General features: G+C 32.6%; 2 protein-coding genes across 4 annotated transcripts; one reads left to right on the top strand and one right to left on the bottom strand.

The window, feature by feature from the left end:
- Nucleotides 1-4896: 4896 nt before the first annotated feature.
- On the bottom strand, nucleotides 4897-11116 carry LOC103503169 (F-box/LRR-repeat protein 10). Of its 3 annotated transcripts, XM_051090167.1 has the most exons (5): nucleotides 10979-11116; nucleotides 10196-10512; nucleotides 9729-9934; nucleotides 9494-9587; nucleotides 4897-6638 (listed from the first exon to the last, which is right to left on the bottom strand). In XM_051090167.1, exons 2-5 carry the CDS (start codon nucleotides 10367-10369, stop codon nucleotides 5190-5192), a joined length of 1923 nt encoding a protein of 640 aa, XP_050946124.1. In that variant the 5' UTR covers nucleotides 10370-10512; nucleotides 10979-11116; the 3' UTR covers nucleotides 4897-5189. The 3 variants fall into 3 exon arrangements, with proteins under 3 accessions (XP_050946124.1, XP_050946128.1, XP_050946132.1); XM_051090171.1 differs by lacking the exon at nucleotides 10979-11116 and having other exon boundaries at nucleotides 9729-9918; nucleotides 10196-10486; XM_051090175.1 differs by lacking the exons at nucleotides 9494-9587; nucleotides 10196-10512; nucleotides 10979-11116 and having other exon boundaries at nucleotides 9729-9878.
- Nucleotides 11080-12551, top strand: LOC103503168 (probable transcription factor At1g61730). The gene has a single exon (XM_008467318.3). The coding sequence runs from the start codon at nucleotides 11080-11082 to the stop codon at nucleotides 12319-12321; it is 1242 nt and encodes a 413-aa protein (XP_008465540.1). The 3' UTR covers nucleotides 12322-12551.
- Nucleotides 12552-13641: the final 1090 nt, after the last annotated feature.

The following is a 13641-nucleotide window of genomic DNA, read 5'->3' as shown; positions in this document are numbered from 1 at the left end:
GGAAGAAATTCCAATTATTAAAGTGACAATTATTATCCTTTAGAAAACTAATTAAGGCAAATATCATATAATTTTACCCATGATTAGTTACACACAACTTTATGCCATTTTGGACACAATTCATAGAATCCTTATCTTTTAATTTCTATTACTAAATCATGATGTATTATGTATAACTTTTGCTATTACTACATTGTATATAGCTAACCGATTTAGTCATATTTTGATTGATTTTGTTTATGCATATGGAGTAAAAAGATTATAAACTACAATCCATAGATTGTTTGATCCTTAACACAAATCATGGATTAATTGAACTATGCTTATTTGGAAAACATTAAAGATTTGTTTGATAGCTCTCTCAAGTTGTAATGAATTCAAATGCTAGTTTTGTAAGAGAAAAGAAAAAGAAATTCTTTTTTTCCATATTTAAGTTTTGGGTTTAGGTTTCATTTGGTTTTTAATTATGTTTCAAACTTACGCTTGTAGTTTTGAGTTTGGTTTCAATAGGTTTCAAAATGTTACAATTTTTTTTATTGAGATTTGAGTTTGTTCAACATTTACACATTTAAGTTTGATTTTTTTAATCAAATAACCATTTTTTGTGCTAAGTGTTAATTATTTTAAAAAAATTAAATTATTTAGGTTTCACTATTTTCTTTTATCACTATTAAGCTTTATTCATGACAATAAAATTATATTTAAGATTTCACTTAACAATTATTTAAGATTAATGATCAATAATAAACATTCCATTAAATACTAAAAAGTAAATATTTAGAGAAAAATCAAAATAAAAAATATAATATTTAGAGTATACATATAAATCTATGAAATGCAAATTAATTTAAAGGTTTAAAACTTTTAGACACAAAACGTTGTAAAAGTGAATAAATATGTAATTTAACCTAAACAAACATGGCCAGTAATGTCAAATTTCTGATTCATACAAAGTACTTTTACCACAAACTCTGTAAGCTTGAGATGGTATATAATAAAACAACTTTTACAAACTTTTGTTGAAATTAGATTAATGAAAAAGACCCCTAGAGAAGAAAAAGAATAAATATGCAGAAAAGAAATCCACTAGCCCTAGTGGGGGTATCTAATTTAGGGAAATGATAAAAACTAAAAACAAACCCACGATTGATGAAGCAAAAAATGGTGGAAGCTGATGGGATGAAGAAGATTACCCACAGACATACTCCCAAAAACTCACTTCTTTTATTCACTTTTTGACAAATTTAATGTTTCTTTAATAATGCTTTATTATTATTATTATTATTTTTAACATCCTCGAATATTTACAAAATATCACATGTTATCTATAGTAAACTACGATGCATCAAAATAGACTTTTATCTATATCTATTTATATCATGATAGAAATATATAATAGCCTATTTTGGTCTATTACAATTATAGATATATCATGTTATTTTGCTATATTTGCAAATATTTTCGAAAAGTTTGTCATTTAAAATAGGGATATTTTCAAATATAGTAAAATAAACTAAAATATTTACAAAATATAACAAAAGTTTGGATTATATCGGTTGATAGAAATTGATAAACTTCTATTATTGTCTATAAATGTCACATTAGAAACATATTAATGTCTATAATTGTATTTTGTAAATATTTGAATTTGTTATATTTGATAATTTTCCTTTAAAATAATTATTGAAATATTAACTATTTTTATACTGTAAAAAAGGTCATAATTATATAATTATATTTTGCGATATTTTGTTATTTATTTTTTACATTAGGAGTTGAAAGTTATTAGTGGTTTTTAGATAATAATATAATTGATGAAATAATATCTCATGTTTCGTTTCACTTTTGATTTTGGTATTAAATGTAAAAAATTAGGGTTTGAGAAAGATTTTCAAAATTTTGATTATTATGTTCATATTTGTTAGCTAACAATAAATTTTGAGGTAACATATGGTATAATGATTGATAATGCTAATTAAGAAATTATCTATGCATTTAATTAAAGTATGAAATGAGACCTAAATCCTATATTTTAATTTGGTTCCAAATTTTTCTAAGAGGTCCATTTTAACTTTTCGTTTCATACCAATTTTAGTTTTGAATTCGAATTATTAGTCTGCACCTTTCGGAAAGTCTATTTTAGTTCTTCAACTTTTGAAAAGTAACTATTTTCATTTTTACTTCCTCATTTTATTATAATTTAAAAATAGTAACTAATTAGAAAAGTGACCTAGCTAGAAGCACCTAATAGTTGTTTTTTACCCCATGAAAATAACAAACTAAGATTAAATAGAGAGTCGAGGTCTAGGATTTAGGGTTTAAGTACCAAGATAAAATAGACTTTGAAATTATACGGTCAAGAATAATAAAATTCAAATCAATTTTATATGATTATAGCAACTACATTAATAAAACGAGCATCTTACATTTTGCTTGTATTTCCCACCAAAGGTTACAGATTAAATTCTCCATCTCACACATCAATTCAATTCTTTTTTAAAGATTACGTTGATTTTTCTTTTTCTGAGTACAACAACGGAGTGAGAGATTGAACTTCCAACCTCTTAAAATGTCATAGTGTATATATTTTTATCGTCGAACTAAGTTTACTTTATCTAAATTATAAATATATACATATTCTAATCGGTTTTATAGTGAAAAAATCCGATGAATTTATAAATTTTAAAAAAATATTATTTAAGATGTAAACAATAACTAAACATCAATTATTATTATTATTATTATTATTTGAGAGATTGATAGTATTCTTTTTCTTTAGTATTTGGTTTTAATTTGGAAGTGAAATATTTGTAAGGATGGATGGGTTGTTTTGTTAAGGTATGTTTTATAATTTGTGCTGACAATGCTCCACGTTGGCATGATCTATCCATTTTTAAAATTTTTGACTTTGTCATTTTGTAGAGTTATATATCTAACAATGAGAAAAACGTTGTCATATTGATGATTGATGTTGAATCCCATTGGATAAAAATAAAGAAACCAATTTTGCTTCATTTCAATATATATATAAATATATATACCTTACTTATTTAATGCAAATTTTAAAACATTAATTGCTTTTGATGGGCTCAATTTTTTTATCAAATGTAATTTTCTTGATAAGCATGCCATGCCAGGTCAGCTGGTTAAACAAGATTATAATTTCAAATCTCTGTCGCTTTTTTTAGTCTTAAGTCTTAATCCTCAAGTTTGGAGTATGATTTCAATTTATTTTTGAATTAGGTTTCAAATGTTACAATTTTACTATTGGAATTTGAGTTATGTTTTAATTAATTTGGTAGCTTCGATTTCAAGATTTATACTTTAGCTATAATTTTTCATCGAGGCTATGTTTACCTCCATTGAAAACATAATAAATCAATGGTAATTTGAAAAGTAGGTCTCACTTAATTACTTTTTTTGTCTTGTTTACTTGTATATGCATCTAAACTTACGAGGCTTGCTTCTAAATATGCAATAGAAAAGGTGAATGATTGATGAGTGAAACTTGCTTAATCCAATTGCGTTTGAAAATTACTTCATATCGATACCGTTATTGTTACTGTTCCAAAAAAAAAAAAGGTATGAATTTTGGTACCTTTACTATTATCGTTGTCGTTACTATTTGACCCTTCAAAGTAACGATAAAGGTAAACGTAAAAAAAATCATAATTTTAGGTAAACACAATCAAAAGTAATCCAATTACATTTCTAAATTAGACTCATTTTTTATAGTGGATCCATCAATAAAATATCATTACAATTACACCAACTATCATTATGGTTTAGTAAACGTAGCGAAAATATAAATAATGAAATTCTAAATTTAATTTGAGTTGGAATGAAAATGGTGAAATTTAATTAATTATAATTCTTTTAATTTTTTTCGAGTACAAATTGAGTGTTATATGATGCCAATTAAGCTAAGCTTTAGTTAGCAAATACGTAAAATAAGTACTTATCTAGTAAAAGTTCGAGGATTTTTTTTTAATATTCGTAAGTGCGGAAACATAAGATTACCGGCATTAATTTTGAAACCTGAGAAACAAATTGAAACAAAACTTAAATTTCAAGGATAAAATCATAAAAATGATTAAAATGAAACCAAATTCAAAACTTAGAACTAAAAGTTTTCAAAGCATAGACCGAAATAAGATTTAGACCGATACTTAAAAAGACTACAAATATATTTTTTCACTCTTTCATACTTAAAAGTAACTAAGCCAAGCTTTATGTTTTGTCTAGGGAGCATATCTTAACTGGTTTAAGACATGAAAAATCAAATTTGAGATTTTGACAGAAAATTGTGTTTGGTGAAGTATAATTAAAAAATATAATCAACATTTTAATATAATAATTGTGAGGACAGAACCTTCCACTTTTAAGATATGGAAGGATGTGCAAACTTTTTAGCCAAAGTATAATCAATTGAATGAATGCATAAATTAAAAGACTAATGAATATTATTATTATACATAACAGCTAGTTAAGTAAATGTTTAATTCCTTTTTTAATTCAATAATCAAATTATTTGGATAAGTTTGGTACAATTGGGAAATAATTAAGAATGTAATAATGAGTTCATCACTATTATTTTTATTTTGAACAATAATTTAATATTAAAACCAAAGACATAGACTTCCCAAAAGATATTGCATGAGAACGACATTTTTTTTGACATCACAAATGATTCAAAGCTGAGAATAAAATCGAGAGATGGAAGGATTTTGAACACTTCCACTCTAAAAAGATATGTAAGATGTAAACAAAAACAAGACATGGTCAGAATGGAGAGAAAAATTTAAAATGTAAACAACAATAGAAAATCAACACATAGATTTGCGTGACTTACTTATAATATGTTTACTAAGTCAAGAAAGAAAAGGAGAGAGTAAGTTTATTATTAGAGAGAATATCATATTATAGATTCAAAGAAGTACATCAAAGCTAAGTTTATATGGATACAACTTTAGGATCAATCAAAGTGCCGGATAACAAATCTAAGACAAACACATGAGAATGTATGTAGCTATAAATTAAAATTTGGGGAAAGAGAAATGGATGGAATTGCTTTACATATAATGCCTTAAACAGCGGTGATGCTGAAGGGATGGAATTACTTTACATACAATACCTTAAAGGAGCATACATATAATATGATACATAGAAATCCAAATATTGTCATGGAATCATAGGAGTAGCTCTGCATCATTTTCATCATCTGCTATATCGTCATCATCATCATCGTCCTCACCATCAAAGAGCCATTGTTCAAATTCATCCACCTCATCATAGTGGTGCATATAGAAACTGTCTGAGCTATCCCAATGGTCGGCACCCAACTCCTCACCATGACATGCTACATGCAAGAACGGTCTACTTCTAGCTAAAGCATCTACCAAGTCGCGATGTAGACTTCCTGTCACACCCAACCATCTCATCCTTGGAAAGTATGGGTTCTTCAACCACTTGAACGAGAGCTGTGTAAGGCCCCCACAGTTGTACAAATCCAACAGCCGCAAGCTACTCCCGTGTCGTTGGTCTTCATTGACCTGCATAGAGGCTAATGCCATGACTGAGACATCACCAATGAGTGGACATTGACGCAGTCGGAGTTCGGATATTGCAAACTTGCTTCTGGTTAGTTGTAAGATTGCAGCATCAGACAGGTAAGGAAGGTTGGATAGATCTAATACATGTAATTCTATTTTAGATAAGCCATCAAACAGGACAGTGATGGATTTATCTGTAAGCTTCTTGCAACCCCGAACAGACAAGGAAACTAGTGAGCTCATAATCAAGGGTCTCAAGTGAGACAAACCTGCATCACTTATATCAGACCCGTCCAAAAGCAATGTCTTCAGTTTTGGAATAGTTCCAATTGCTCGAAGTGCTTCATCCCGAAGGCTTCTGCAATCTCTCAAGTCAAGATAACTTAGATCCTTGTTCAAGGATAAGTTCTTAACGGCATCGTTTGTTAGGAGACTGCACCATCTTAAGCTGACATGTTTCAAGGAAAGGGAAGTAGCAGAGATGTCATGGAAAACTAGATGGGTTAATTGGATTCCATGGAACACCCTAAGCTTATTTAAATTAGAGAATGTATGCAGAATTGTCCGGAACCCTGTGTCTGTAACGCGACAAAAACCCCCGAGACAGATGCTTTCCAAATCAGCACATCCGTCAGCCATTAAGAGGATCCCCAGATCGTTTACTCTTCTAAAATAAGTCACAAGAAATTCCTGACTTCGGACCAAAGAAAGATGCCTCAATTTTGATAGCTGATTGATTTGTTGAAGGCCAACGTTGGTTAGGTCAAAAGAAAATCTTGGTTCAATGATGGGAGCATCTTGTAGTTCCAAATGAGTCAAGGAGATAAGACCTTTCGATATTGCACCAACCATAGCATCAGTTATGTAGTCCACTGAAAGGCACAACTTTTCAATGTTAGGCCACATGGATGGGACAATCCGATTCATAGAATTACCAGCACCCAAATTTTGGCTGAGAAGTTCGGTGACCGTAACAGAATAGATACAGCCAATCTCCAGAGATGATAGTTTTTCTGAAGCCATAGCCCAGACTCGAGCAAAATTTTGACGAAGGAAAAACGAGACATCAAACATCAAGGTTAATGCCTGTTAATGCAGAAAACACATTAAGCATAAAACACATTCATGAAAAACGAAAGAAAATTAGACTCGAAAGCAAGAATAATAAATCTGTAGACAGTAGTTAGGCTTGAATAAACTAACTATCCCGTGCTAAACAGAAGTTGAAGGCTATCAATAATATCACAGTTCAGGTGTCTTCAGAGTTGTATAATCTTTGTTTAGAGAGACAAAAAAGTTTAGCTCAAACCAAGCCATTTGCAGAACATTTGTCATCCTTACATGATTTGAATACCTAATTAGTAGTTAAAACAATTAACCAAGAAGCGTACTATTCTTAAACTAGATTGACAAGAACTGTCATCAACCTATAAACCTTTATTCAAAGCCTTATAACTTATAAGAACAATGTTTGCTCCATCGAAACGATTGGGCACAAATACTTGAAACATTTGGGCCAAGCTTATTTGAAAAACAAAAATAACTCCAGAAGTTAAATCTATTGCAGCTATCCCTAGAGTACGAATGTGATGGAACACCACCTTTTGGTATGAATTTCCTCTTCTATTTAGATTTTGATAAGGGGTACTTTCTGGAATTGAGTAACTCAATTCCTTTCTCTCTCTACTGCCTTTCTCTCTTTCAAGAAATTACAGTAAATCTTCTTACAAAATTCTCATATCCTTCCTCCTAAATTCTATTAGTATTTATACTAATCTTGCCAGCCTCTAACTAACTCACGTGTGAGTGTTATTACAACTAACATAACAAACTAATGTAACAAACTCCAGCTGGTATAACTAACTTTTCCTTCTGCTGTAAACAAATCTAATTAGGGGTCTATCATTACTCCCCCCTTTCAGATTCACCTTGTCCTCAAGGTGTGTTTACAGCTTTCTTTCCTTTTTTTTTTTTTTTGGTTTGTTATCGACAATTTTAGGGTTTAGTTTTCTTTCCTCTAACCTCCTTTTCTATCCCTTTCTGCCACGTCATCAGCATCACGGCAACATCTCCTTCTTTTCGCAACTCTCCCGCTTTCCGTATCGCCTTCTCGGACAACCACTATTTGCCAGCATTTTCTTCCTCCTTCTCATCCACACGACTGCTGCCGTCTTCTTTTTCCATCGAAACCAGTCAACTTCCGGTCTCTTTTTTTTCCATCGAAACCAGTCACTTCCAGCGTCTCCGAACTGCAACTTTTTTTTCACTTGGATCTTCGTTTTGGGTCTCGCCGGTAATTCTCGCCGATCTTCCACGATTTCCGATTTGTTTGCTAGAAATCGCCCGCGGCTAAGTTCTTCCCTCACTGATTGGAAAGGAAGTAACAACCTCTGTTTTAATCTCAACCAATCCTTGAATGCATCGTGTTCATCCTTCGACCGAGACCAATCTAATGTGGTTCCATCGAATTTGATTACAACAACGTTTACTCTCTCAGAATTGATCAGTTCATATTTTTGGAAATTCCGTTCGATCCAAAAAATAAATGAATTGAACTTCTTGCCGCTAAACCTCTGTAACTCTACCTTCTTGAATTTGTTTTGATCACTTATATCTTCTTCAATTCCTATCTTCTTTGTTTGTTCTTCGCCCACCTTCTCTTCAGTTTCGATTTCCTTCCTTTGTTCTTCGGTCTCGATTCTTTTCATAGGTGTACTTCCTCCTTCAACTATACTCTTCATCACTGGTAGATTTGTTGTGATTCTTTCACTCACTGTTTGTTCACTCACTATCGATTTTTCTTTCACCATGGTTTCAACGCATTGTAACAACAATTGTTGATTTTTTTCGGCTTGAATTCTTAACAGCCGAAGGCTCTTTGTTAAGGATCTCAGATTTTCTTCAATTGCCGGAATTTTGCTTAATTCTTTCTTCATCCCAATCACTTCTTGTTCAAAGGCTTCCAGTTTTTCTTCAATTTGCGTTTGCTCCATTGTTGATTTCCTTCCCAAGATTCACCGCTCTGATACCAATTTGATGGAACACCACCTTTTGGTATGAATTTCCTCTTCTATTTAGATTTTGATAAGGGGTACTTTCTGGAATTGAGTAACTCAATTCCTTTCTCTCTCTACTGCCTTTCTCTCTTTCAAGAAATTACAGTAAATCTTCTTACAAAATTCTCATATCCTTCCTCCTAAATTCTATTAGTATTTATACTAATCTTGCCAGCCTCTAACTAACTCACGTGTGAGTGTTATTACAACTAACATAACAAACTAATGTAACAAACTCCAGCTGGTATAACTAACTTTTCCTTCTGCTGTAAACAAATCTAATTAGGGGTCTATCAGAATGTTAGTGACAGAATTTGAAAAACTCATCCAGAAAGCTCTTAGCCTGAACGCTTCAAAGGAAGGTGCACCACAAGGTAGCTCAAGCAAACTTGGATCCGTTATTCATCCTTGGCTCAATTTGCTAGGAAGATTTGGGCAAGTTCTATGCAAGTTACAAGCAGTGAGTCAAATTGGATTTAGTTCCCATGCCAAGCTAATTAAATCCACTTACATTAAAACTACTCGCTAAAATATTTGGAAAATGAAAAGAGATCTTTTGGGGAATGGGCCTGGCTTTCTGCCTTTAGAGCTGGAACACCAATTGTCTCATCAGCTAGATAGTAAATTAACCATACGAAATAAAGAGCAACAAAAAGTCCCACCAATACTGCACTTGTGCTATGTTACAAGTCTTCTAAGACTATCAATAATCGGTTCAACATAGCGCATGAGATTTTGTGTAAGAAACAAAGCGAAGGACGCTGTAATTTGGACCATATTAGGGAGTTCATCTTCTTGATTATCGCCAACACTTAAGAGTGTCCTATATTAATTACTAAGACATTTCATTTAGATATTAACAACAGATATACTACTGAGTCTTACTTCCAACTGTGTGCAACCACTTAGTAACTCTTCTAGATCCTCAATATGAATTGCCCGACCTCTTTTTTCAGCAACTGAACTCAAATAGAGGGACCTGGAGGGAAATATTGACCCAAAAACCCAATAACAGCACCATTGAAACTTGCAAGAAATCTCAAATAGCAATTTGACTTAATGGGTAACTAATAAATAAAAAGTCTTTAGCTTAGCATTTAGGAGTCAAGACAGAAAATACCTTAGATCTTTGCAGCACCCTCCAATCTCAGAAAGCAATTTCCCACTGAAATCTGCGCAATTATGAAGACAAAGTTCGTGCAAGGAAGGCTTCAGCAAAAGCTGGATAGCTGAATCATCAAGTTGACCACAGTCTACCTTTAGGCTTATCAGGAAAGGATTTGGAGGCAGTAGAGGCCTCAGAAATTCCACTGTTGGAGAAATTTCCTTGACGACAAACATCAAACGAGAAAAATAAATAAATTACAGAACAGAAAAATTTGAACTTCTTTTTTCTATCAAAATTAAAGAGTAATTTCTGAAAGAGAAACAATTTCGCAATTAGAATAAGCATAACGCAAAAGAAAAAGGGTCGAACTCTTGAATTTCTCTGTGTTTGATGTAAAGAGGAAGTAACTAAAGTTCCCATTTTGAAAAGAAGAAATTGAGGATCAAGTAGGAGGGAAATTGAAGGAGAGCAAGACTTACAAGGAGATGAAAAGTGGGGAGAAAATTGAGAATTTGGGAAGCACAAGAATGGAAGATCCTGCATGTGGAGGCAAGGGAGCAGATGGAAGGCAAATCGAGTTTAGTCATGATTGTAGCAAGGACAGCAGAAGGCAGGAGATCGAGGCTTTTGACGCTGCCATCTCCGTCCGCCATATTTTGTCGGTACAGTTTCAAATCAAGTTTCTTCAACTTTGATTCGATGAAAGATGGATCTGGTTATATGGGAATGTACTGTTCACGACGACCATCTTTGCATCCTCATCCAAATTCAACCTCCGACCCGACCCCTTCTTTCTCTGTTTAAATATTACAAGACCGAAATAAATATAAATAAATAAATGGATCTTTTCGATAAAACAAACCACCAAATATTTGAATAAGTCTAAAATATAAAAAATGTGTCATAACAACGTTGCAATTATTTTTTAGGTTTGTTTTTTCGTATTTCCCGCTATTTGAACTTCTTAATTTTATCGTTAAAAAAAGAAAAAATTATCAAATAAAAGAAGAAGAGAAGGGTAAAGAAGGTAGTTAGATAAAAAAAAATAGCAGAAGACAAACCTAAAATATTTAAAAGGTAGGTTTGGTTACCATAATTATTTTTTAAAAATATCATGGTTAAAAAAATATTGTTTTTTGAAAATATATTACTTTTAGAAAATATTATTTTTAAAAATATTATTCATATGTATTTTTTCCGTATCTCTTAATTCAGGAATATATAGATAAAACCAATATTCAAAATATATAACTATTCTATACTTGTACATTTTGGGCGCAACTGTAAATCTTTCGCTTCCGGAGCCCCAATTAAAAGCTAGGGTTTATCTAAACCAAACAATCCCCGATCTCCGTCCCCGACTATGGCACCCAAACGCCCCTCGCCGTTGGATGAGCCTCCGGCAGCGTCTTCCTCCGAAGAAGAAGAAACCTCATCAGGCGAGGAGGAGGAAGGCGTTTCCAGAGATGGATCTTCCTCTGAAGAAGAAGAAGAGGATGAAGAAGAAACTCAAGCTCAGACTCAGAAACCGAAGAAACCTTCTTCTCCTTCTACTCCTGCTGTCGAGAAAAAACCTGTACCTAAGAAATCTCAACCTTCTACTAACACTCAGGCTCAGTCTTCTTCCTCAGAGAGCGGATCCGGATCCGACACCGATTCGGATACTGAGTCCGGACGAAACGTCAAGCCGATTGCTTCTAAGCCGATGGAAGAGACTCCGAAGGTGAAAAAGCCCAGATCCAAGCCTTCTGCCTCAGCTACGCCTGCGAGACCGTCTTTGAAGAAGCCTGGTGAGTCGACAAGACATGCAAAACGGCCAAAGAAGAGTTCTGAGGCTGACGCTGATGATGGGGTTGTGGCGGAAGACGATTCCAAGAAATCTGTTGACGAGTCCAAGAAGCTATTTCAGAGACTATGGAGTGAGGACGACGAGATTGCTATATTGAACGGTATGATCGATTATTCAGCCAAGAAGGGTTCTGACCCATCTTTGGATATGAATGCATTTCACGATTTCATCAAGAAATCTCTCCATGTTGACGTAACGAAGGCCCAATTAATGGATAAGATACGTCGACTGAAGAAGAAATATAGGAACAATGCAGATAGAGGGAAGAAGGGTGCAGACCCAACGTTCTCAAAAGCCCACGATCAGAAAGGGTTTGAACTGTCGAAGAGAATATGGGGCGGCGAAGGGATTCTTCGAACTCCGGCTGTGGAGCAGCTCAAGCCAAATGCTAATGGCACTCCAAAGAAGAACCAAAGAGGTAACACCGGTAAGTCAGTGGCTTCACTGAAAGCCGAGTTGCTTCCTTCTCCAGATGCCCCGAAGGAGGATGGTAAGATGAAAGTCGATGATTGCGAGGCTCCTTCAGGTTGCATGGATGGTTTTGTTGCGTTTGAAAGGTCTTTGGGTGCTGTTGGTTTGCCAGAAAGTTTCTTGAAGCCTAGATTAGAGTTAATAGGGCAATCCAAGAGAACAGTGCTGGAGGAAGAGTGGAAGAAATTGCATCTTGCAGAACTCGAGCTTTTCCTGAAGAGGACGGAGTTGATTAGGGATCAAACAAAGTTGATACTGGACGCGTACAAGTCATCTAGCAAGTAAGGAATTGAAGTTTGGACAAGGGTATAACTCATCAGCTTCCAGGTTGATAATTGAAAGCTCAATTTTATTCATGTTCGTTGTTTCTGTCTAGGATTTACTGATTGTTATACTTGTAGTTTGTCTAATTTTACGAATATTCTCAAGACGCTAGGGTTAGTTACTATAGACTATGTTTAAACATCTACTTCTTTTGGTGAATCTCTGCTATATGTATTTTGTGTTCGTGTCAATTCCTTCTAATGATGTTTGGATTTTCTTTTCCTCCTAAGAACAACTGCTTTATATGCTCTTCATCGTTGTTAAATATCATTCAAGAAATTTGTAGGGCGTTCATTTAAAAAAAAAACTCTAATTATGTCAATAAATATATTATATATCATAGGTAATAGTTGTTTAAGTTCGTTGATATTTTTAGTTAATTCTTTTGAAAAAATAATCGAGGACAGACTCTAGAAACATTTTGCAGTTCGATTTGTAGGATCTTAAGATAAGGAGCGGATTCCTTGGAGATTTAAATCGATTCCAATATGTTTTTATTAATTTCTTCACACAACTTATTTCTTTAAATGCTTCGTTCCATATTCTGCCCATGTGAATTTACGTGTTAAATTAATGTCAACTTTTTAGTAATATTTTCCTATTAGTTTCAACACTGTTTGAGTTTTATTTTGAAGTTGCTCTGAATTTACTCGTTTTGAGTCAAGTTAAACAAATATTAGTTCTTTTTTAATGGAGAAATTATTTTCAAAGATGTATTTTCTAGAAGTTCAAAAACATTTTATCAAATTTGATTTTTTACAACTTTAAAGTATCATAATCGTGCTTATTTATGTTTTCTTTGCTTATATAATTTTCATATCAAGTCTAATTTGGATTTTTTAAAACAAATCTAAATCTTCCTAATGAGAAATTTCTCAATGTTTAATTTTAATTTCTTTAAAATTTAAAATCTTCCCTAAAATTTATTCTAAACCAATTAAAATTATTTTTTAAAATTATATATATATATATATATATATATATATATATATATATATATATATATATATATTTTTGTGTAAGTGACGTTTTCCAATAACTTATTTTCTTAGATTTTGATTTTCTAGAACTAGTGAGGTGAGAGGTCATTTATTGTTAAGAAAAAATTGATTTTAATATATTTTTAAAAAACTGTTTTTATTTAAAGTTATTAATTTTGAGAAATTTCTCATTCATATGACTAATAGTGTGAAGCGATCAAATCTCTTCTTGTCCATAGCCACCAAAATGAAAGAACTTTTTTTCTTATGGAAGTGGTGATAATTTTTCTCTTTAAATATA

This window comes from Cucumis melo, chromosome 1, assembly GCF_025177605.1.
Source record: "Cucumis melo cultivar AY chromosome 1, USDA_Cmelo_AY_1.0, whole genome shotgun sequence".
NCBI classification, from domain to species: domain Eukaryota; kingdom Viridiplantae; phylum Streptophyta; class Magnoliopsida; order Cucurbitales; family Cucurbitaceae; genus Cucumis; species Cucumis melo.
The sequence above is the reverse complement of the archived record's forward strand: the minus strand, read 5'-3'. Positions and strand labels throughout refer to the sequence as shown.